The sequence below is a fragment of the Bos indicus genome, chromosome 28, assembly GCF_029378745.1.
Source record: "Bos indicus isolate NIAB-ARS_2022 breed Sahiwal x Tharparkar chromosome 28, NIAB-ARS_B.indTharparkar_mat_pri_1.0, whole genome shotgun sequence".
Lineage (NCBI taxonomy): Eukaryota > Metazoa > Chordata > Mammalia > Artiodactyla > Bovidae > Bos > Bos indicus.
Window position 1 is genome coordinate 28,644,400 of NC_091787.1, and position 25,691 is coordinate 28,670,090.

Consider the following 25,691-nt stretch of genomic DNA (forward strand, 5'->3'; position numbering starts at 1 on the left):
CTTAAGAGATAAAAAGGGTCCATTTACAGACCTAGTCATGTGCAAACCTATTCAACAGTAAAGCCAAACTAGAACCCTGGACTCTTCCCAGGATGATACTTTTTCATTACATCAAAATGATATATTACCTCTAAATAAGGTGAGGGGATATTAGTTTTATCTGAAAGCATAATCATTTTTTGTATAAAAATGTATAAAGAGATATGAGTTTAATACCAGGAGACATTTTGCAACACACCTAACAAATTCAAATCGGCCACCTTAATATGACCTTTTAAAGGTGGGCTAAATAATAAATTTAGCCTTGGGAATTCCTAGCATTGTGAAATACTAAGCACCATGAAAGATAAAAGGAAATATATTCAGTGTTCTTGAGGGCTGGGATTTTCTGTTTTTGATGATTGTTTTATCCCAGTATTTGGAGTAGTGCTTGATCACTAAATACTTAAAAAAAACACAAAACTGAATGAGTAAGATACGGCCCTTGCCTTGAAGAGTCACAGTTTTGTAAGAAAGACATATGCAATAATGTTGCAAGGGGATATACAATGAGTTCAGTAAGAGGATGCTGTGGGAATTTTTAGAGTGGAGAAATCAGTTCCCAATTATACTTATTTTTCTTGCATAATTACTCAGTTGTTTTCTTTCAGTTCTCACTTTCTTCATGCCAGTTCAGGCCCTTATTTCATTATGCTCACAGTAATACAATGATCAGAGTATCACTGTCTCAAAGGAAGCTTTTTGCATTTCTGCTTCTACCCATTTGGTTACACATGCTAATCTAAAATGTGCTTCACCTTCTAGAAGTCTATCCAGAATAAAATGAACCACTGACTGCAAAAGAAGATAAGTCAAAAAAAAAAAATTTAAAAACAAATCTAATTTGAAACTTCACATGTACTCAAGAAAATATCAGTTATAAAGGCAGAACATGCTGCTATGATAAAAAAAATAGAGAACAAGAAAGAGTTGTAGACAATTAAAACTAGCAAGGAGAGATAAGAAAGCTTTCCTAAGTGAACAGTGCAAAGAAATAGAGGGAAACAATAGAATGGGAAAGAATAGAGATCTCTTCAAGAAAATTAGAGATACCAAGGGAACATTTCATGAAGAAATGGGCACAATAAAGGACAGAAACAGTATGAACCTAACAGAAGCCGAAAAAATTAAGAAGAGGTGGCAAGAATACACAGAAGAACCATACAAAAAAGATCTTAATGACTCAGATAACCACAATGGTGTGATCACTCACCTAGAGCCAGACATCCTGGAGTGCGAAGTCAAGTGGGCCTCAATAGCATCACTACGAACAAAGCTAGTGGAGATAACGGAATTCCAGCTGAACTATTTCAAAGCCTCAAAGACGATGCTGTTAAAGTGCTGCACTCAATATTCCAGCAAATTTGGAAACTCAGCAGTGACCACAGGACTGGAAAAGATCAGTTTTCATTCTAATTCCAAAAAAAGGCAATGCCAAAGAATATATTCAAACTACCACACAACTGCATTCATTTCACATGTTAGCAAGGTCATGCTCAAAATCCTTCAAGCTAGGCTTCAACAGTATCTGAACTGAGAACTTCTAGATGTACAAGCTGGATTTAGAAAAGGCAGAGGAATCAGAGATCAAATTGCCAACATCCATTGGATCATCAAAAAAGCAAGAGAATTCAGAAAAACATCTACTTCTGCTTTGTCAACTATGCTAAAGCCTTTGACTGTGTGGCTCACAACAACCTGAAGAAAATTCTTCAAGAAATGGGAATACCACACCACCTTACCCGCCTCCTGAGAAACCTGTATGCAGCACAAGAAGCAACAGTTAGAACAGGACATGGAACAACGGACTGATTCAAAACTGGGAAAGGAGTACATCAAGGCTGTATATTGTTACCCTGAGTATTTAACTTATATGCAGAGAACAGACCATCATGCGAAATGGTTGGGGGGAATGAAGCACAAGCTGGAATCAAGATTGCTGGGAGAAATATCAATAACCTCAGATATGCAGATGACACCACTCTTGTGGCAGAAAGCAAAGAGGAACTACAGTCTCTTGATGAAGGTGAAAGAGGAAAGTTAAAAAGCTGGCTTAAAAGTCAACATTCAAAAATCTAAGATCATGGCATCCGGTCCCATCACTTCATGGCAAATAGATGAGGATACAACGGAAACAGTGACAGACTTTATTTTCTTGGGCTCCAAAATCACTGAGAATGGTGACTGCAGCCATGAAATTAAAAGATGCTTGCTCCTTGGAAGAAAAGCTATGACAAACCTAGACAGTGTATTAAAAAGAAGAGACATTACTTTGCCGTCAAAGGTCTGTCTAGTCAAAGCTATGGTTTTTCCAATAGTCATGGTGGATGTGAGAGTTGGACCATAAAGAAGGCTGAACGCCAAAGAATTGATGCTTTCGAACTGTGGTGTTAGAAAAGTCTCTTGAGAGTCCCTTGGACTGCAAGGAGATCAAGTCAGTCAATCCTAAAGGAAATCAGTTCTGAATATTCATTGGAAGGACTGATACTGAAGCTGAAGCTCCAATACTTTGTCCATCTGATGCAAAGAGCTGACTCATTGGAAAAGACCTTGATGCTGGGAGAGATTGAAGGCAGGAGGAGAACAGGGGAATACAGAGGATGATATGGTTGGATGGCAGCACTGACTCAATGGACATGAATATAAGCAAACTCTAGGTGATGGTGAAGAACAGGGAAGACTGTGATGCCGCATTCTATGGGGTTGCAAGAGTCGACACAACTTAGCGACTGAACAACAACAAAACTGTGATTACCCATTTCCCCATATTTCTTAATATACTGTCAAGAAATTACGAAAAGTTATCTCCCTGGACCACTGCCAAAAAAACAACAGAATGGAAAAGAGAAAACAGAAGAGTGAATTATAGAAAAACAGAGACTCAATACAAGGTCTTCTGTCATGCAAGATCTTTTCTCATTCAGAAATACAGATGAAATAATTCAGAAAACATTAGCAGAAAATTTCTCATTTAAGTAAAATGAACAAAACTTACTTGTAATTCAGTGTATGCTTATGAAATCTCAGAAAACCAAGAACAGGAAAATCCTCAGAGTTCCCAGAAAAAAAAAAGGCCCTTCCTAGTCCTTTACAAAGGAATGAGAATCAGTCTAGGATCACATATCTCATAAGTAAGGGAAATATATGCTAACTAATTAGAGCATCACTGTTCAACACAAAATACATGTGAGCTACATGCATAATATAATATTTCCTAACAACTGCCTTTAAGAAAGTAAATAGAAACAGGTAAAATTAATTTTAATAATATATTTAACTTAACTGAATATATCCAAAATAGCATGATTTCAACATATAATCAATACAAAACTTATTGAGATATTTTGCATTACATATATACTGAGTTTTTAAAATCCAGTGTGTATTTTACAATTATAGCACATCTCAATTTAGACTAGCTACAATTCAAGTTATTACCATAATATCCAAAAGAATTCAAAAGTTAACTTAAACGGATTTATGTTTTTCATTGAATGCTCTTTACTATAGTTGGGAACATATTTTACCATGGGCATCTATCCAAAAAAAGAATGGGGCATGTGTGGACAGCCTGGCATGTACTGAGAATTCCTGTCATTTAAAAGCAATATTTTATGTCTGTATTAGACATAAGTACTTAGTTGAAATACATGATTGGTTTATCCTGTTATATTTAGATTTCTTTACTTGTCAAATGAAGGAGATGGTTGGATTAGATCAGTTCTTAACATGGTTGGGGGGTGAAGTATGGGAAATGTGGATGGACTACTTCATTCTGTCCTTACTCCCTACTCTCTTAAAATTCTAATAGCCTCAATTATAGTGGGGAAGGGAGAGTATGCTGAAAGGTGAAAACATAGCATGTATAATTTGAAAATGTAATCAGATGACTCCCCTTCCATTTCTCCACCCTCATTCTTTGGGTCTTAACTTAGAAACACTGGATGTTATGCTGCTATGCCTAGGGTGTTTTCTATGGATCTCAAACTTCCCTTCAAATAACTCCCACAGTCATTTAATGTTAACAGAGTGACCTGAACACTATCTCCTCCTTTTCATTCATGAGAAAGACGACCCTCAAAAGGATTAAATGATTGTTTTGGATTTTAAGTCTAACAATCTTTTTAAATTATGACAGTTGCCCATCTTGAATCCACACTAAAAATAATGTAAATGTGCATGTAAGAATAGTCTCAGTTGAAGCTCTTAAGTGAACATTTAACAGGTTTGTTTTAAAGATGATAGCTACTCATTTTGTCAAAAGACATAAATGAAACTGAATCACATATATAATTTTGATATAATCACATAAATAAAATCTAAAAATTAGAGCTTAAGTAAATGGAAACTATATAATTTTACATAAGAAGTCCCAGCTATCCTTCAATATTTAGAGACTCATTTTTCAGTTTAATACTAGAATTTATCCTAAAAAATGGATGCAGAAAAGTATCCTAAATTTTTATATAAATGATTGTATTTTCAGCTTATGTAAATCAACAAAGTATAGTTCAAGTTCATCAGATACAAGAGAGAAACTTTCGCTTAAATTGTAAAAGTGCTAAAAGAAAAGAGTTTCAACCCAGATTTCTTTATTTAGTGAAAATATTTTTCAAGAATGAAGACAGGGCTTCCCTGGTGATCCAGTGATTAAAAACCTGCCTTGCAATAATGCAAAGGACATAGGTTCAATCCCTGGTCCAGGAAGATCTTATATGCCTGGGGGCAACTGAGCCCATGCATAACAATTCCTGAGCCTGCTTGCCCACAACTAGAGAAAGACTGTGGGCAGCAACAAAGACCCAGCACAGTCATAAATAAATAAATAAATATTTGAAAAAAAAAAAAACCTACCTTAAAAAAAAAGGAAGACAAAATAAAAATGTTCTCAAATGAAGGAAAACCAAGAGAATTCATCACCAGCAGAACTGCTTTAAAAATGTTATCCTTCAAGTGTGAAGAAAGTGATACCAGAAGAAAATATGGAACTTAAGGAATAAATAAAGAACAACAGAAATACCTAATACCTATTACAGATAAATTTAACAGATTATTTTGGCAGTCAAAATAAAACCTTAAAACAGTATCTGGAAAAGTTTTCAAGTTATGTAGCTGTACTACATATGATGTGTGCTTGGTTGCTCAGTTGTGTCCAACTCCTGCATGGACTATAGCCTGCCAGGCTCCTCTGTCCGTGGGGATTCTCAAGGAAAGAATACTGGAGTGGGTTGCCATACCCCCCTCCAGGGGATCTTCCCAACCCAGGGATCAAAGCCAGATCTCCCACATTGTAGGTGGATTCTTTATTGTCTGAGCCAGCAGGGAAGCCCAAGAATATTGGTGTGGGTAGCCTATCCTTTCTCCAGGAAGAGAGTCCCAACCCAGGAATCAAACTGGGGTCTCCTGCATCGCAGGCGGATTCTTTTACCAGCTGAGCTACCAGGGAAGCCTAATACATATGGTACTATACCATAAACTGGGGAGAATACTCCACTTGAAGCAGTAAACTATAAATTCTTAGTAAACTGTGAAAAATTAACTATGTATTGATATATTATAATCCCAGTAGCAACCATTAAAGATACAGAACAAAATATACTTAAATTCCTCTGCCAAAATCAATACGAAATATGAAAAAACCTTCAGGGATTCCCTGGTGACTCAGTGATGAAGAATCTACCTAAATGCAGGAGACACAGGTTCGATCTGTGGTCCAGGAGGATCTCCCATATGCTGAGCAACTGAGTCCACATGCCACAACTACTGAGCCTGTGCTCTAGAGCCTGGGAACTGCAACTGTGGAGCCCACATGCCACAGTTACTGAAGCCTGTGCACCCTAGAGCCTGTGCTCCTCAATGGGGGTGGCCACTGCAATAAGGAGTCCATGCACCTCAACTAGAGAGCAGCCCCTGCTTACTGCAACTAGAGAAATGCCTGTGCAGCAAGGACGACTCAGCACAGCCAAAAATAAATAAGTAAACTAAATTTTTTTAAAAATCTCTAAATAATCTGAAAAGAATGCAGGAAAGAGGTAAGAGTAACATAAAAGGGGAAAACAAACAATAAAATGGTAGACCTTAATCTAAACATATCAAAAATTACATTAAATATAAATCATCTAAATACATTAAGAGGTAGAAACTGTCATATTGGATAAAAAACAAGATCCAATTACATGTGGTCCATAAAAAACCTATTTTAAATATAATCATATAGGTAGGTTAAAAGTAACATAATGGAAAAAGAGGTATCATGAAAAGTGAATTAAAATAAAGAGAGTAGCTACATAAATATCAGCCTATGTGGACTTTAGAGCAAAAGAAATATTAGCAAGGATAAAGAGGGTCAATTATATAATGAAAGAGGGTCAATTCACCAGGAAGACAGAATAATCCTAAGCGTGCATGTACCTAGTAAGAGAGTTTCAAAACATCTAAAGCAAAAACTGATAGAACTGAAAAGATACAAACAGACAAATTCACAAATAAAGTGATCAACTCCCTTCTCTCAATAATTGACAGAGACAGGAATAGATAACCAGTAAGGATATGGAAGATGGTAAGATCAGTGGTTGCCTGGGACTTGCCAGGGAAAAAGTGGGAAGGCAGGATTACAAATGGGCACAAAGACATCCTAGGGGGTGATGAATATATTCATTATTTTGATTATGCTGATGGTTTCACCACTGTATACATCCAATTAGTATACCAAAACCTCATCAAACATTTAAATATGTGCTGCTTGTTGTTTTTGTTTGTTGTTCAGTCACTCAACTGGACACTAAGCCTAGACGTGCTAGACAATTAAGAATTGCTACTTCGTTTGCTACCACAAGCCCCACTGGTCACCAGAGTCAAGCTATTAAGGATGTGTCCTCCCAGTGGCAGTCACAAAAGCTGCAAAGTCAGACATACACACTGTTCAGAGATACCAGCAATCTGGGACAGGGTACAGGGAGAGCACAAAAATGATGCCCACTGGGTGCCCAGTCTCTGAAGAAGTTTATAGTCAGACCATAGATGTGTAAAGTTTAATTAGAAGCCTCCCCTCAGGACACAGCCATGAAGATAAGTTAGTAAGCCTCTTTACACAAAGATTGGGGTGTATTTCATGCTGGTTATCTGTGCTATGGGACCGGCGCACTAAGCGCGGCCGAGAGGAGCTACCCCACGTCCGAAGTCAGGAGCAGAAGCCGGGAGAACCCTATGCCCGAATAGCGGCGGCCGAGAGGAGCTACCCCACGTCCGAGGTCAAGGGCGGCGAAGAGAGGAGTTATCCCACGCCCCCAAGCCCGAGGCCAGGGGCGGCGGCCGGGAAGACCAACCCCACGTCCAAGGCGCCGTGGCTACGCAGGCGCAGGAGGGCCTAGAGGAGCTATCCCACGTTGAAGATCAGGAAGGGCGGCGGTGAGGAGATACCCCTCGTCCAAGGTAAGGAGCAGCGGCTGCGTTTTGCTGGAGCAGCCGTGAAGAGATACCCCACGCCCAAGGTAAGAGAAACCCAAGTAAGACGGATGGACAGGGAGGCCTGGCATGCTACAATTCATGAGGTTGCAAAGAGTCGGACCTGAACTGAACTGATCTGTGCTATGCTCTAGAATGGGCTAACCAGTTAACAACTGTTTCTCCATTTGTTACAGTCCTGTGGGACCTGAGAATGTAAGCCCCAGGGGCCACTAGAGGCAGGTGATCAAAGGATGTGTCCTGGGTGCCAGCTGCAAAACCAGGATGCTAGACATGCACACAAATCCCTCTCTGGGAGATACCAGTGACCTAGAGCAAGGCAAAAAGGTATGCAAAGATGGCTCCCACTGGCCTCTACAATCTTTAAAAAGTATTTCAGCATGTCTCTGGATGTGTATTAAACCAGAAGCCTTCTCCCCAAGCCAAAGTTCTAAGATAAGCAAAGGTACCTGTTTCACAGAAATACTGGCGGTGTTTCAGTCTGCTACATCCGTGCTGTGCCCTGAGGGTGGTAGTCAGTTAAGAATGGTTTCTTTATTTGTTACAGTCCTATGGAACCTGTGAACATAAACCCTGCTGCCCACCAGAGGCAGGTGATCAAGGGGTGTCTCTTGGGCAGCTGCTGCAAAGAACAGGGCACTAGATGTGCACAAGCTCTTCTCAAGGAGATACTGGAGACCTGGAACAAGGCAGAGGGAGAGTGCAAGCCTCTGTCTTTGGAGAATATTTCAGTAGGCTCCTAGATATGTGTTAAATTAGATGTCTAACTCTCAGGCCAGTGCTGTAAGATAAGCAAATAGGCCTCTTTCACAGAAAGACTGGACACTTTTCACTCAACTACCTTTGCACTGGACCCTGCAGGGTAGCCAGGCATGAGCACTTAAAGAACTGCTCTTTAGTTCACTATAGCCTTGTGGGTCTTTCAGATGCAAGTCCCATTGACTTTCAAATCTGGATATTCTGGGGCTTACCTCGCAGGTGTAGGTCTCAAAAGCTGGGGTGCCAGATGTGAGATTTAAACCTCCCACTCCTCAGTTAGAAGCTCAGCTCTGCGAGTTCCCTCCCAACCACTGGTTACTGTGCCAGGAGTGGAGTTTAGGGTGAGACTGTGTCTCAGCCTTTTCTACCCATTTCGGTGTGGGTTTTTTCTCATTTGTCTGATGTGTAGGAGTATAGGAGTGGCTCATCTAGTTTTGGAGTTTCTTATTCTTCCTTATACAGTTGTAGATTTGGAGTGTCCATGGGAGGAGGTGAGGTCAGGATCCTCCTACATAACCAACTTGACCCAGAATCACTGAATATAATCGAGGGTAAATTATACACACATATATATATGACACATATATATATGTGTCTCAGACTAAAAGTGCCCCAGGTAAGATCAAAAAGGGCTCTCTAGTAAGATTATCACTAAGGGCATGACTCTTATTCTAAGGAGAATATGGAGTCCTGAACAAGTAATTCATAGCATGATCTCTCTTTTCACATCCCTTTTGTCTTCCATGTAGATAAAATCAGATCAAGATGAATAGATCAGCCAGTGGTACACAGTGGAAAGGAAACAGAGATCCTCTTTGCTCTGATCAAAGCTCAAGTTTTTCTATAAAGTACTTTAAAAACTCTATCCATGCTGCTGCTTCTCCAAGTCATTGGCTAGCTATGCAAAATTGGTTACTACAAGCAGCAAGCAACTGTCTTATCCATTGTATACAGAGATGCTGATGATATTAAGGCTGCACAGAAAGGAGATGAGACATATTCAAGTCAAACACTACATATTTAAAAAAAACAAAAAAACAAAAAAACAAACACTACATATTTTTAGTCCTTTTAACGTCCTTCCTGCTTACCTATGGCTACTCTAAACTTTCTTGGTATTCAGTACAAAAATATTCTTAATCAGCTTGCTACTGAAATTCATTAGCACTCTACTCACTTAAAATCTGTTTAATTTTAGGGCTGTGTATGCTTTGTGATTATTTTTGAACTATTCTAAAACTAAAACTTACAAGTTTAAATCTGTTAGGTATCCTGGGATACAGTATGTGTGAAAGCCATGACAAAACAAAGTTGAAATATGAGTTACTGGCTACAGTCCAACCATCTGATGACAGAAATTCAAACTACAAAAAAACAGCCTCATTCTTTTCTTTGTTTCAACCCACACTGGAATAATATATATTTTATTTCTGCTACATCAACATTTGTGGAAATTTGTGTTCATGAGCAAACAAAAATGAAGCCAAATTTTCTCCTGAATCTCATTTTAATATACTACAATTTTCCCTCATGATTATTGTTTTAAAAGAAAAGCAATTATTCATTATTCTGACTTTTTATCAAAGTCAGAAATATGCTTGGCATACGAGACATTTAGTAACCATTCTTTCCAAATACAGGTCTTTCAATAATTAAAAAACAAAATTACAAAGTTAAATGCCAAAATGTAGGTAAGCAATTAGAATATATAATGATTTCCAAAGGGGGAAAAATTCCTTAAATGACCAGATAATTTTTACTAACTTACCTAAAGTGTTGCTTCATTTTCCCTGTCACACTGGAAGCAAAGTACAGTTTTATTTAAAGTTACTGCTACATATTAGGTTTCATCTGGGTATTAGAAGTAATTTGACAGTACAAAATATTTTGCCATCATAAAACCCAGGAATATATCTCGCAATCCTTTTTCTCTGTCTTATACACATCATCTTTAATCTCTCCTTCCACATGTCACAAAATAAGGTGTAAAACTAATTCAAAAACAAAAACAAAAAAAAAATAAAACTAATTCAAAAGATTCAAAATCTAAAAGTCAGTGCAATCAATGGAAACTGTCTGGTTTAGTGGCATTTAGTACATCTATCTAATTGCAAATACTTTCATTACTCCAAAACAAAAATAAACAAAAAACACCTTGTGCCCACTAAGCAGTCAGCGCTCATTCCCCCAACCCAGCTGCTGGCAATTGACAACCTGCTTTCTATCTCTAGATTTACCTAGACATTTTATACAAATGAAATACTATGCCAATATAAAATAAAAATTAAAAAAGCAATCATATGATATGTGGCCTTTTGTGTCTGGTTTGTTGATGACTTTTTTTTTTAATTTATTAAGATTTGTTTTGTATCCTAACATATGGTCTACCTGGTCTATTCTGGAGAATGTTTGATGTATGCTTGAGAAGAAATGTATCCTGATACTCTTGAGTGAAGTGTTCTATATATGTCTATTAGGTTTGGTTGGTTCATAGAGTTAAGTCCTCTGTTTCTTTAATGACCTTCTGTCTAGATGTTCTTTTCACCACTGAAACAGGGTTATGAAGTCTCTAACCATTATTGTACAACGATTTCTCCCTTCAGTTCTGTCAATCTTTCTCTCACATATTTTGGAGTCTGTTATTTGGCGGGTGTATACACATATATTTATCACTGTTATACCTGCTTGATGAACTAACCCTTTTATATATAAAAATGCTTTTTTATATGATGCCCTTTGGTAAAGAATCTGCCTGCCAATGCAGGAGATGCAAGACACACATGTTCGATACCTGGGTTGGGAAGCTGCCCTGGAGTATGAAATGGCAACCCACTCCAGGATTCTTGCCTGGAAAATTCCAAGGACAGAGGAGCCTGGTGGGCTACAGTCGATGGGTTGCAAAGAGTCAGACACAACTGAGGGACTGAGCAGGCATGCAACATTTTTCTAAAGTGAGTTTCCTGTGGACATTATATAGGTAGATCATATTTTTTTATCTCCTGTCAATCTCTGTCTTTTAACTGGTGAGTTTGTTTTAGATTTAAACTGATTATTAATATGGAAGGACTTGCTTCTTCCATCTTGTTATTTGTATGCTATATGTCATGTAAAACTTTTTTATCCCTTCATTTCTCTGATCTTTCCTTCTTTTGTGTTTGATTTTTTTTTTTCTAGTGTACTATTTCAATTCACTCCTCATTGCCTTTTCTGTATATTTTTTAGTGATTTTCTTAGTGGTTAACCTGAGGATTACAATTAACATCTTAAATTAATAATCTACTTTGAATCAACATTAACATATCTATAATTGTTATTTTACAAATTTCCTTTAAATCATACAGAAAACAAAATAGGAGTTAAAACCCCAAAAACAATACTACTGACTTTTCTATTTTCCTATATACCTTTACAGGTCTTTATCATTAAAATTTTTTCTTTGTATGATTTTGGTTACTATTCAATATACTTTGATTTCAGCCTAAAGGATTCCAGTTAGCGTTTCTCATAGGGAATGTCTACTAGCAACAAACTTCCTCTGCTTTTACTATCTAGAAATTGTCTTAATTTCTCCTTCTGGGACTCCTATTATGCATATGTTGGTATACTTGCTATTGTCCCACAAGTACCTTAGGCTCTATTCATTTGTATTCATTCTTCTTGCTCTGCTCCTCAGACTGGACATCAACTGACCTATTGCCAAGATTCTGATTATTTAATCTAGCTGCTCAAATCTATATTGAACTCTTTCAGTAAGTTTTTTATTTTATCTACTTTTAAAAAGTGCAATACTTTTTAAAATTTTGTGATTTATTTGGCTGCACTGGGTCTTTGCTGCTGAGCACAGGCTTTCTCTAGCTGCAGCAAGCAGGGCTACTCTTAGTTATAGTGCGCAGGCCTCTCCACTGCAGTGGCTTCTCCTGTTGTGGAGCACAGGCTCTAGGTGTGCAGGCTCAGTAGCTGTGACGCATGGGCTCAGCTGCCCCATGGTATGTGGGATCTTCCCAGATCAGGGACTGAACTTGTGGCCCCTGAACTGGCAGGTGGATTCTTAACCACTTCACCATCAGAGAAGCCCTCAGCTCAATAATTCCTACTCAATTCCTTTTTATAATTTTAATTCTTTATGAATATTCTCTATTTATTAATACATAATACTTCCTATTTCCTACAGCCCCTTGCCTATGGTTTCCTTTAGCTCTTTGAGCATATTTAGGATAGCTTATTTAAAGTCTTTGTCTAGTAAGCGCAATGCCTGGATTTCCTTGGGGATGGCTTCTATTTCTTTTTTTCCCCCTCCTATTCTGATAATTATTGATAAGCCATGCAATTCTTCAAACTGAAAATTAGACATTTTTAATATTGCAATGTGGTAATTCTGGAAATCAGATTCTTTTTCCCAGAGTTTGACATTGTAACTTGCTGAGGACTATAGTCATCACTTTGTTTAGTGATTTTTCCAAACTATTCTTGCAAAGACTGTATGTATTCTTCCTCATGTGTCATCAGTGAAGTTTCTGCTCTATTATTTAAGCAGTCATCAAGTGCTCTCACAGAAATTTCCTTAAATGTTAGATGCAAAAAATAACAAACCAACAAACAAAACACATCCCAGCTATTTTAGTGTTTGTAGACTGGCTCTGAGCTAGGGTGCTCTTTTGATGTTTAGCTAGACTCTCCTCTAACTCCGTCTTAACTTACCTCCACTTCCACGGAGTACAACTATCAACAAGAAATACAAGGCCACTCAAGTCTTTTCCAAGTATGCATCAGGCCCTGAACATCACTTTGGATTCATTAGGCAGTAGCCTTTCAAAGCTCTTATTCCCTGAAATGTCTTTATTTTCATCCTCCTCCTTCCTAAGCTTTTTAGTCTGTCTACAACTGGTCCTATCTGCCATCTCTTGGCCTGATGGGTTATAGGTGGTATACATGTCTTTAAATTTTTAAAATAGATGACATCTTGAGGTGGGTGAAACAAAAGGCAAATCTTTGTGCTAGCAGCTCAGTAAACTATCAGATGAATTAAAAGGCACACCCACTTTTTAAAAAACAAAACTCTGTATGTTGCCCCTCACTGAATTCCCCATCACTAGGTAAGCCACAATAGGAATATAGGTTGCCATCCCCATGACTGCTGCTAAGCTGGGAAATAGGGCATGGTAGGCAGGTAAGCAGAAGGTCACAACACTTTCTTTCCAAAATTTATTGGCTTCTTTCTTCATTAAATATTACCCTGATTGCTCTGTTTTTTATTAGATTTCAGTGATCCAAAAAGTTGATTCTGTCCATTTTGGGCAGCATAATGATTTGCTTCAGTGAAAGAACTGATTTTTTTACTGAAGAAAATGACAAGAGTCATTTTTCCCACCATGTCTCCCAAAAGCATTTGCAAATTATTACCTTTAACTTATAATATTAAGCCCTTTATTTTCTTTCCTCACATCTCATTTCTTCAGGCTGGTTCATCTAGATGAGACATCCTTTCCTCTGTTCTTTAAAACTTTAATTCAAACTTAAGCATATTCTCTAGAAACCATTCTCTAAACTTTCAGGCTAAGTGCCCCTTACTTACACTGCTATAGCACCTGCTCTTTAACAAATCATCACATTCCTGAAATTACCTGTTACTATCTCTGTGTATCCCACCAAAGAGCAACTTGACGGAAGTCACATCTGTAATGCATTGCCTTCAGGAATAGTTTTATAACAAGCAATGAATCTCAACCAGAGAGGTACAATCGCCTTAACATTTTAGATTACAGGCTCCTCTTTTCTACTCCTAAAGCCTAGCATAATGCCTAACATCCAGCAGCAACACAGTGAATATAATTGTTGCATGGACTTACATAGTTTAGGTGATACAGAGAAACAAAGTAGCATATAATGAAATAAATACCACACTCTTATTTTTCACTGTAGCAACTTACGTTCTGGTTGTTTTTCATTGGGTGTTATGGATCGCACAAAATCTTGTGGTGTCATAAACACTTCAGATTCACCATGCTCACTGATTACTTTCAAGGTGGCAAAATAGCGGAAGATTTTATCTGGTGTGGAATATGCACGAATCCTATTCTCATATTCCATCACCTAAAATTAGAAAATCAGAAAGTGTTACTGTATTAAGCAATTCTCATTTTCATGTATGTTCTCTTACTTGGGAGAAATTTTATACCATTTTTCCTATAACTTTTTTTTTTAATATTAGAAATTACTTGTGTCTCAAAAACCTATGACATACTACTCATACTTCAGTTGAAGCAATGATTGTATGTTTTGTTTAGAATGTTTTTTAAGGTGTTTTTTTTAGTTGGAAGATGATTGCTTTACAATGTTGGTTGGTTTCTGCTGTACAGCATCACAAATCAGTCATAACTCTCTCCATATATACAGTAAGTCCCCTCCCTTTTTAAACAATTTTATTTTATTTAAATTTTGGCTGTACTGGGTCTTCACTACTGCATGAGAGCTTTCTCTAGTTGCTGCCAGTGAAGGTAATCTCAGCTCTAGGGTGTGCAGGCTCAGTAGCTGTAAGCCCACAGGCTTAGTTGCCCTAAGGCATGTGGAATATTCCTGGACCAGGGATTGACCGGCATCCCCTGCAATCCAAGGTGGATTCTTAACTCATGGGCCACCAGGGAAGCCTTAGAAGTTTTTGAATAGTTTCCTAATTTCCTAAATCACTGAAAGCAAGCATAAGAAAAATGTCGTACAAGAAGTCAAAAAGTCTCAGTCAAAAGCTCCATACACATGAGAGCCTATCATTTTTCAAATACCAAGTTTTCTGGAAGGGATTGGTTTCACAGTTTTACTTTCATGCAATTTCATGAATTCTAAAACAAAACAGACATGGGACTTTCACAGATCTGAACAACTTTCTCAAATACAAAATACTTTAAACAACAGCATACAAAATAAAATTACATATCACGGAAACTCAATTATTAACACGTCTGAAGCAAAGACTTTTACTTTGGACTGAAACATTAGACTTCCAGAGAACATTTAAATATAGCATATTTAGAAAAGAGTAGACGTGGGAAGAACACAAGAAAATATTTGAATAGGAACAAAGTTATATCTGGCATACATTTAACTAAAGAGTATAACATTAACATAAAAGCTAATATAAAAGTTAATATAACATTAATATTAAATTCCATTTCCTTACCTAGCACCCAAGACCCCGTCTGTACATGAAACATACAAAAATACTGTTATATTTTGCATAATATTCTTGTACAACCTATATCGTACTTTGGTGAAAAGATTTCTCTCATACCTGAATTTTATATGTTGAGATAACCAATGCTAAATAGTATCTCATAAATAACTGGCTAGAAAATATGTCAAGGCAATATGATCTAAAAATCCATATTGTAAGGCAATTATCCTTCAAATAAAAATTTAAAAATCTATCAGTGAATTCAATGTCTATAAAAAACATTATTCAGTGTCTCTATTTTTTAAAAAAGTTATTAATGTTTTAATTTGCTTTATTAACCCAGCTATTACCGTAACTGTCATTTCTGGCTAGATGGTCGCTTTGAGGTCACCGAGAGCAGCTGGTTAACAATGGGCTCAATTCCATTACCAGATGTGCTTTCAGTCACCAAGAAAGGAATGCTAATTTGTAACTATACATGACAGGGATCTTTCTAAAGCTAATTTGCATTAAAGTCTGAATACTGATTTCAGAAAATTTTTCAATAGATTTGGCACATGGCAGACACACTAAGCATTCCGTTAGCAGCCTTTCAACCCCTTAGCAGCCTTGAAACTTAGCTAGAAGTCTTAAACCAAAGGCATTTTATATTTTACTACATCTGCTGCGTCATACCAGCTACAAAACAAAAATAATCAGTTTGCAATATTTAGGGTATAAGCTACAGCTACTTCCAAAGATGGCTTTGTCAACTAAAATGTTAAGTCAATCATATGTAAGATAAAGGTAGAAAAAGAACAACTTAAAAGTCAATGATTTACAGACTGAAAATCAGATCCTTCATTGTTACCCAAAAAATACACTGCTAAATATTATTAATTAGTTTTAGTTTGAAATAATAGGTAAAGTAACAGACTTCCTGCATTTCCACATTTTTAGAGTTTAATATAGATCTACTTTATATTTTTGTTTTTTTTCACTTAGCAATCTAGCTTTTTTTTAAGTCTTTATTGAATTTGTTACAATATTGTTTCTTCTCCAAAAGGCATGTGAAAAGATGCTCAACACTGCTAAGTATCAGAGAAATACAAACTAAAACTATAATGAGGGCCTGACACTGGTCAGAATGGTCATCATCAAAAAGTCCACAAACAATAAATGCTGGAGAGGGTGTGGTAAAAAGGGAATCCTCCCACACTGTTGATGGGAATGTAAATGGGTACAGCTACTATGGAGAACACTATGAAGGTCCCTTAAAAAACTAAAAATAGAGCTGCCACATGATCCAGCAATCCCAGTCCTGAGCATATATCTGGAGAAAAACATTGTTTGGAAAAAAAAACCCATGTATCCCAGTGTTCAGTGCAGTACTGTTTACAACAGCCAAGAGATGGAAGCAAACTAAACATCTATTGACAAATGAATGGATAAAGAAGATGAGGTACCTATACTCAAGGGAATATTACTCAGCCATTAAAAAGAATGAAATAATGCCATTTATAGCAACACGGATGTACCTGGAGTTTATCATATGAAGTAAAGTAAGTCAGAAGAACAAATATCATATGATATTGGCTTATGTATGAATCTATGTAAATTACACAAATGAATTTATTTGCAAAATAGAAATAGACTCATAGACTTAAGAGAACAAACTCATGGTGAGGGGAGGGACAGACTCGGAGTTTGGGACTGACATGTATACACTGCTATATTTAAAACAGATAATGAACAAGGAATACTGTATAGCACAGGGAATTCTGCTCAATATTCTATAATAACCTAAATGAAAAAAGAATTTGAAATAGATACTTGGCATGTGTAAACTGAATCACAGTGCTGTACACCTGAAATTAACATAATATTGCTAATCAACTATACTCCAATGTAAAATAAACAGTTTGTTTTTTTAAAGAAGATAGATAACAAGTATTGGTGAGGGTATCGAGAAAAGCGGACACTTCTGCACTGCTTGTGGAAATGTTAAATTGATTCAGTCATTATGGAAAACAGTATGGAGGTTCTCAAGAAATTAAAAATAGAACTACCATATGACCCAATAATCCAGCTTTTGGGTATACAGCCAAAGGAAATGAAATCAGCATCTCAAAGCAGTATCTGTATTCCATGTTCATTGCAACTTGTTCACAATAGCCAAGGTATAGAAAAAATCTGTGTTCATCATGGAATCTCAAGGGACTTCAAAGAACCAACATAATTTTGAAAGAAGAACAAAGTTGGAGGACTCTTAACTTTCTGATTTCAAAACTTATTACACTCAAAAGAAGAATGTGGTATTGGCATAAAGATAGGCATATACACCAAACAAACAGAAAAGAAAGCCCAGAAATAAACCCTCATGTACATCATCAAATGATTTTTGACAAGGGTGCCAAAATCATTCAGTGGAGAAAGGACAGTCTTTTTGACAAATAGTATTGGGAAAACAAGATATCCACATACAAAACAAAAAACATACAAAAAAATGAAGTTGGGGGCGTCCCTGGTGGTCCAATGGTTAAGACTTCCAATTCCACTGCAGTGGGCACGGGTTTGATCCCTAGTCAGGGAAGTTCTGTATGCTTGAGATGTAGCCAAAAAAGAAAAAAACAAGAAAACTTTTTAAAAAGATGAAGTTGCACCCTTATCTAACTCCATAATCAAAAATTAACACACAGTGAATCAAAGACCAAAATGAAAGATCTAAAACTACAAAACTCTTAGAAGAAAACGCAGAACAAAGCTTCAAGACACTAGATTTAGCAGTGCTTTCCTGGATGTGATGCCAAAAGCATATGCAACAATAGAAAAAAAAGAAAGACTTCATGGGTGTACCTATGGCTGATTATTGTTGATGTTTGGCAGAAAACCACAAAATTCTGTAAAGCAATTATCCTTCAATTAAAAAAATAAAGTGGCCAAAAAAAAGGTACCATATATAAGTTAAAAAAAACCTGCTGTACATCAAACAATAATATCAATAGAGTAAAAAGGTAATCTGCAGGAATTAGCAATTAGATCATATAGAAAACTACTAAAATTCCATTAAAGAAAATTTTTAAATGGGCAAAGGATGTGAACAGACATTTCTCCAAAGAAGATATACAAATGGCCAAAAAGCACTTGAAAAAATGCTCAACATCATTGATCATCAGGGAAATGCAAATGAAAACTACACCAAGATACTATCTCAGATCCATTAGGATGGCTAATATCAAAAAAAACAAAAAAATAACACGTGTTAGCAAAGATGTGGTAAAAGAGGAACCCTTGCTGGTGGGAACGTCAAATGGTGCAGCACTGCCAAAAACAGTGCTTCCATAAAAACAAGCACTTCCATTAAAAAAAAACACACAACTGAAAATAGAATTACCATATGATAGTACTTTGGCCACCTCATGCGAAGAGTTGACTCATTGGAAAAGACTCTGATGCTGGGAGGGATTGGGGGCAGGAGGAGAAGGGGACGACAGAGGATGAGATGGCTGGATGGCATCACTGACTCGATGGACATGAGTCTGAGTGAACTCCGGGAGATGGTGATGGACAGGGTGGCCTGGCGTGCTGTGATTCATGGGGTTGCAAAGAGTCGGACACGACTGAGCGACTGAACTGAACTGAAAGCAATTTCACTTCTGGGTATATACCCCAAACAATGAAAAGCAAGGTCTCAAAGAGATATGTATATACCCATGTTCAGAGCATCATTATTTATGATAGCTAAAATGTGGAAGCAACTTAAATATCCATAAGCAGATGAATGGATAAGCAAAACATGGTATATACATACAGTGGAATACTACTCAGCCCTAAGAAATTCTGACACATGCTACACCGTGATAAGCCTTGAGAACCAGGTGCAATAAGCCAATTACAAAAATACAAATACTATACAAATCCACTTGCATAAGGTTTTTCTTTCTTAGATATTCAAAAATCATAGAAAGTGGAATGGTGGTTGCTAGGGGGATCGGGGAGAGGGGATAGTAGGGAGTTATGTTTAATGGGTATAGATTTTCAGTGTTATAAGATGAAACAGTTATGAAGATGGATGATGGTGATGGTTGCACAATATTATGAATGTTTTTATTACCACTAAACTGTACACTCAAAACTGGTTAAGATGGTAAATGTTACAGTACATGTGTTTACCACAAAAAATATTGGAAGAAAAAGAAAAGAGACCTTGGGGGAGTACTGGAAGAACTAACGAGAAAAAAATATGAAAAATATTTAACAGATATACAGGATACATTGTAAGGATTCAAGAGAAAAGAAAGGACATTTAAAAAGAATTCCCAAAGAAAAGAAATGACAGTGAATCAGTACTGAAGCAATGTGTAAGAATTTTTCAGACTTCAGAACTTGAGGTTTCAAAAGGGACAGTAAAATTAAAGCTAAAAAATAAAACAAAGCTAAATAAAATAAAAAAGAGAAGCATGCACAAACTAACAACAATAGTATGCCATGAACTAAGTGATAGGACAGTCCTAGACCTTTGTACTTGAGAATTTGTTTAAATTAACATAAAACACACAAGACAACCAGGCCATGCACAGGAATAAAAACAAATTCAGGACACTTGTTTACATCTGAAGAGGAGGCGAGAAAAATGAGGTCAGGAGAGTACACAACAATGTATTTTTTATATTCACTGCTTCTTACAAAAAGAGGAAAACACACAAAAATGAAGCAAATGTAACCAAATGTTAAAACCTGATAAAAATGAGTTGTGGGTACATGTATATTTATTATAGTAGTCTCTATTTTTCTCATTGGATATTTAAAATATTACAGAAAAATCAAGAGAACATAAAAGAACAAAAGCAAAAAGTTTACATAAAAATGATGGCTCAGAGGTAAAGAATCGGCCTGCAATGTAGGAGACACGAGAGGTGGGAAGATCCCCAGAAGAGGAAATGCAACCCACTCCAGTATTCTTGCCTGGAAAACCCCATGAACAGAGGAGCTTGGTGGGCTACAGGCCACGGGGTCACAAAGACTGAGCCACGGACATGACTGAGCTACTGAGCATGCAGGCATGATGATATCAAAGGCAGCATGTAAAGATGGTAGCAGTTTGGTATTCCAGGGTAAAAATCTGAATAGAACAGTATCTAGAAAAAAGTGCAAGAACAAAAATGAAGCTTATTATTTTTTAATTGAAAGATAATTGCTTTACAATATTATGTTGGTTTCTGCCATATATCAACATCAATCAGCCACAGGTATACCTATGTCCTCTTCCTCTTGAACCTCTATCCCACCTCCCACCCCATCCCACCTTGATGAAAGGTTGTCACAGAGCCCCAGTCGGAGTTCCCTGAGTAATACAGCAAATTCCCACTGGCTATCTATTTTACATATGGTAATGTATATGTTTCCATGCTACTCTCTCCATTCGTCCCACTCTCTATTTTCCCTCTTCCTGTATCCATAGTCTGGTCTCTATGTCTGTGTCTCAATTGAAACTGAAAGTGTTAGTCACTCCGTCATGTCCAATTCTTTGCAACCCCATGGACTGTAGCCCTCCAGGCTCCTCTGTCCATGGAATTTTTCAGGCGAGAATACTGGAGTGGGTTGCCATTCCCTTCTCCAGGGGATCTTCCTTACCCAGGGATTGAACCCAGGTCTCCCACAATGTGGGCAGATTCTTTAGCATCTGAGCCACCAGGGAAGCCACCAACAGAAGTCTTCATTGCTGCCCTGCAAATATGTTCATCAATACCACTGTTCTAGATTCCAAATTATGCATTAATATAGGATATCTGTTTTTTTCTGACTTATTTCATTCTGTATAATAGGTTTTAGGTTCATCCATCTTATTACAACTGACTCAAATACATTCCTTTTTATGGCTGAGTAATATTCCATTGTATATATGTACTACGGCTAAAAATGAAGCTTATAATTTAATTAATGAGAGAAGAATCTTCAACATGTCTGTATATAGACTATGTAAAGGAATGAATAACAAAGAGTAACTAAAAAAAAGGATACAGAAAGAATAAGTGTTTAAATAGGTTTGGGGGGACAAGATGACAAATGGGATGATTGCCTACTCACTGAGACTTTAGTGAAATAAAGAATATATTTCAGATTTAGATTAAAAAGGGTTTATAGCTTTGGGAGTTACCAATTAAGTAAACTACACTGATAGCTTTTATTTTTTCTGTGAAGTATAGGATATAGTCAACTCAATTGCTAGGTAGAAAGTAGAAGCAGAAAACAGAAGATTCAAAAATAAATGTTTATTTGGGTCATTTAGCCCTACAATATAATATTTGACTATAAATGAAACTGCTGGTGGCAAGATAAATTTGAACTTTCCTTAAGTTCACTCAGGGCAAAAGATTAAATAGATGTATCATTTTGGAAACAATGGCATGATGGATAATTAACTTGTAATGCATAAATTCTGTTCAAATTCACTTTAATCAGAAGTGGATTTGGGGAATGACATATTTAAGAGCTTCCTCCAAGTAAACAGAAGATCCCAATTCTCAAAGGAACTATTCTTGCTTGCAATTATACATGCTCCCCAGCACACATAAAGTAACTCAAATTATCTTGTTGTATTGATTAGATATATTTTTTAACAAGTAAAGGTAATTTTCAGAATTTCAATATCAATATGCAAAATGTCTAAGAAATTCAGCCTTTTGACTTTTCATCACATATCTGCTGAATAATTCAAACGCCCACCATCACAGGGATTACCAGAGAGGAGCTAAAACTTTTCACAGGTAAAGCTATATACAACAACATACTTTGTTCAAGATTTTAAATGCTAGAGTTATGTAAAGTTTATGCTGTCCTCAAAAAGTAGTTGATTTGTAGACTTCCAAAGAGATCTTCTGCCTTTATAATTTGGCATCATAGATCAGTATATCACAGACTCAACTTCACATATATGAGAACATTCAACATGAGAAAGATCCAAAAAGCAATGATCACCTTACGTAGTTGAATTGAAGAACAAAGAAAAGACATATTAATCTTGATTACAAATCCTATATTCTTCTCACTACCCCAATTAACTTCACATTCAAAGAATACATTTGCCTTAGAACATGATGGAAAATTGCAAAGAAGTGAATCACTTCAAAGAGAATATAAATCATTTGAAATATCTGATAAAAGACTCAACAGCATTATTCTAAAATATAATTAACTATAGTTATATATAGTTATATATAAAATAACTATATAGTTATATATAAAATATAATTAACTATAGTTCTAATTAATTTATAAGATTGTGTTCCATACTTTTCTATCTCTGAATCCAGAACGTTTCTTCTTTTTCTCTTCTGGATACGGCTCAAGACAAACACCTGCAGCCTTTTTTTCAGCATTACAATCTTCCCCTTCCTCTTTACTCTTCCCTTTATCTCCAAGTTCACTCTTGATGTTGTTTGCAGATGGTGGAGATTCTGCAAGGGCCCTGGATATACAAAAAATAAAAATTAAAAAGTCTATCAATCAATAAAGTCCATCACATTAAACAAACAAAAGATTCTCAGCTGGAGCTTAGCAGGAGTAACAGCAATGAAATTCATTAAAAGTTATACAAGAAAAGATTGCTCAAAAAATTAAAAATAGAACTAACATAAAATCCAGCAATTCCACTTATGGTTATACGTCCAAAAGAACTGAAAGCGGGGTCATGAGATTTTTGCACTCATGTTAATAGCAGCATTACTCATAATAGTAAAATGTGGAAACAACCCAAATATATACTGACAGATAAAACTGATAAAAGAAATATGGTATACTCATATAATAGAATAATATTAAGCCCGAAATCAACCCCTTTTCCATAAAAGAGACAACTGGAAGAATAAAAGTACACGTAGGAATAGGATGGTCAGTTAACACTCACCTTTTCCACAACAGACCAGTACTTGCAGTTACTGCAGATGCTCCAAGAAAAGCCACCATCATTAGCCGTCGCCTGATCTGGGTGGGCTGTGATCCTCCATGGTACCATCGAGAGCCCACTGCCAGCTCTGCCAACGCAGAAAGTGAGTTAAGACGAAACATCCTATGGACGAAAAGTAGAAATATTATTCCTAGCAAATGGCAGTGACAGTGATGATGATGATAATAACAGTATTAAAGCCAATAAACACTAGATATTTAATGGTAGACAATATTCTAAACACTTGACAATACCATGTATTATCCCATTAAATCCTCAGGACAATCAAATGAGACAAATACTACGACCCATAAACCTGATATATCAGTCAAGGTACAATTAGAAGAAACCACATGGTAATTTGAACAGGAAAAGTTTAATATAAAGCATTATTAATTACAATAGGCAAAGAAGTACTAAGGCGTAGAGACTTAAGACATAGGGAGCAGTCACTACTTACAGGGCTATTTCAGAGCAACAAAAAAGGAATGTATCTGTAAAGGGGCCACTCCCAACTGGGCTGAGATCAGACACTGTGGTGAGGATGCAGCTATGGACGTCTGAGAGATTTGCTAAAATGCTATACCAAAAGAACTCACCGTAAAGCCATCCACAGGTGACTGAAGGAGAAACGGGCATTTCTTCTAGATTACATGACTTTTTGTAGTGGCAATTCATTTAAATCACAAAAAGTAACCATGCTTCTCCTTTTTGATTTTCTCAAAGCATAGTTTACTTCTTCCTGATTTAAATTATCTTGTACTTTGTACATATACTCACATAGTCACATATTTGTAACATACATAAGTTTGCCCCACCTTCAACATACTTGGTTCTGAGTTTCCTTTAAGGTCAAAATTATTCTTCACCTTTCTGAAAACAGTCTAACACAGTGGTTGTTACATTATAACTGCTTAAAATATTTAACAATTTTACTTTAATGTGAAAAATGTCAAGTTACAAATTACACAGGTACTGGCTCTGTGCATTAAGTGTGTTTCTCGGCCCCAATATACTATGTCTTTTGTTGTCTGGGTCCAAGTCAAGTTAAGACTATTTCGCTGTCTCCCTGAGCTGCTTACTGACTCTTCTCTGAGATCAATACTTATAATCTCAAGTGTATCTTTCTCCTAGCCTCCTTCATTCGACCTAGCTCCAACATCAAAGTTGGAGCTAAATCTTGCCCTTACAGATAAAGTGGGGAATAATTAGTTCTTTCTATGTCATATAACCTAAGCTTCAGCAACACAATTCTTATATCCCTTCCTATCCTAGAAGTCACCTCATTTTATTGCATATAATCTAGCAAATTCCAGCACCAAGAAGATTGTCCTTTTGTTTTCTTCCTGTCAGTCAACTTCCAATTCATTTTTTAATTAACATTTTCCAAACCTACAAGTGCATTCACACACAGCATTGCTTTTATCTATAACAAAAACAAGCATAACTAAAATACTCATATCTGGTGAAAACATTATTCCTCACTGACAACAGAAAGAAAAGGGCACTTGAAAGTCTTCAATGTGAAAGACAAATAACAACCAATTCAAAAGCTGGACCAGGGATTTCCCTGGCAGTCCGGTGGTTAAGATTCTGTGCTCTCACTTCTGAAGCCCTGGGTTCAATCTCTGATTGGGGAACTAAGGTCATGCAAGCTGTGTAGCATGGCCAAAAAAAAATCGAACTGCATAGGAGATGTGGAAGACAAACAGGAAAAAAACTAAAATAATAACGACAACATTAAGTAATATAGAAGGTAAAATGGGATAGGAATCCAATGACTCACGATCTAGTCTCAACTCTACTGCTAAACAGCTGTGCACAAAGTAAGCTCATCTCTCCTCCCCAGAGAAGAGTTTCATCTACTGATGAGACAACTGCCTCCAGGAGTTTTAGGGTTTGTTTTCTCTCTTTCATATTCTTATACCACTGGTGAAAAAAGATAAAGCAAAATTTAATCTATTTCAGTTAGGGGGAGAGACTAAAACAGTATATACATGGTTCAAAACTTACTAGCCTTGAGAACCCATTTCTGTATGGTATGGCTTCGGAGGATTTTAAACTTTGGAGGTCCTGAGTTATAGGAACATTCCACTTACATTGGGCATTGTAATTCAGTTGTTACTGTCTACATCTCATTTCACCACTGATTTTAATCTCATTCCCCAAAGTACACATCAAAATATATATCTATTCATCTTCTCTAGTGTAATTTCCAAAGATGTCAAGTAAACTGAGGGAAAAAATTATCTCACTGAGCACAGACTATTATAATTTAATTCCCAGCTTCGTACTGAAGAAATGGTGTAACTAGTTGAATGTGCTAATTTTTGATGAGAA

General features: G+C 36.6%; 1 protein-coding gene across 2 annotated transcripts in view; it reads right to left on the reverse strand.

The window, feature by feature from the left end:
• Nucleotides 1-25,691, reverse strand: part of MICU1 (mitochondrial calcium uptake 1) — a 218,243-nt gene that overhangs the window by 156,071 nt on the left and 36,481 nt on the right. For both annotated transcript variants that reach the window (XM_019953951.2, XM_070782354.1), the window contains exons 2-4: nucleotides 23,313-23,474; nucleotides 22,700-22,874; nucleotides 14,190-14,352 (exon numbers count right to left, since the gene is read on the reverse strand). In XM_019953951.2, the coding sequence (XP_019809510.1) occupies nucleotides 14,190-14,352; nucleotides 22,700-22,874; nucleotides 23,313-23,473 (499 nt within the window). In that variant the 5' untranslated portion in view covers nucleotide 23,474. The remainder of the gene's footprint in view (nucleotides 1-14,189; nucleotides 14,353-22,699; nucleotides 22,875-23,312; nucleotides 23,475-25,691) is intronic.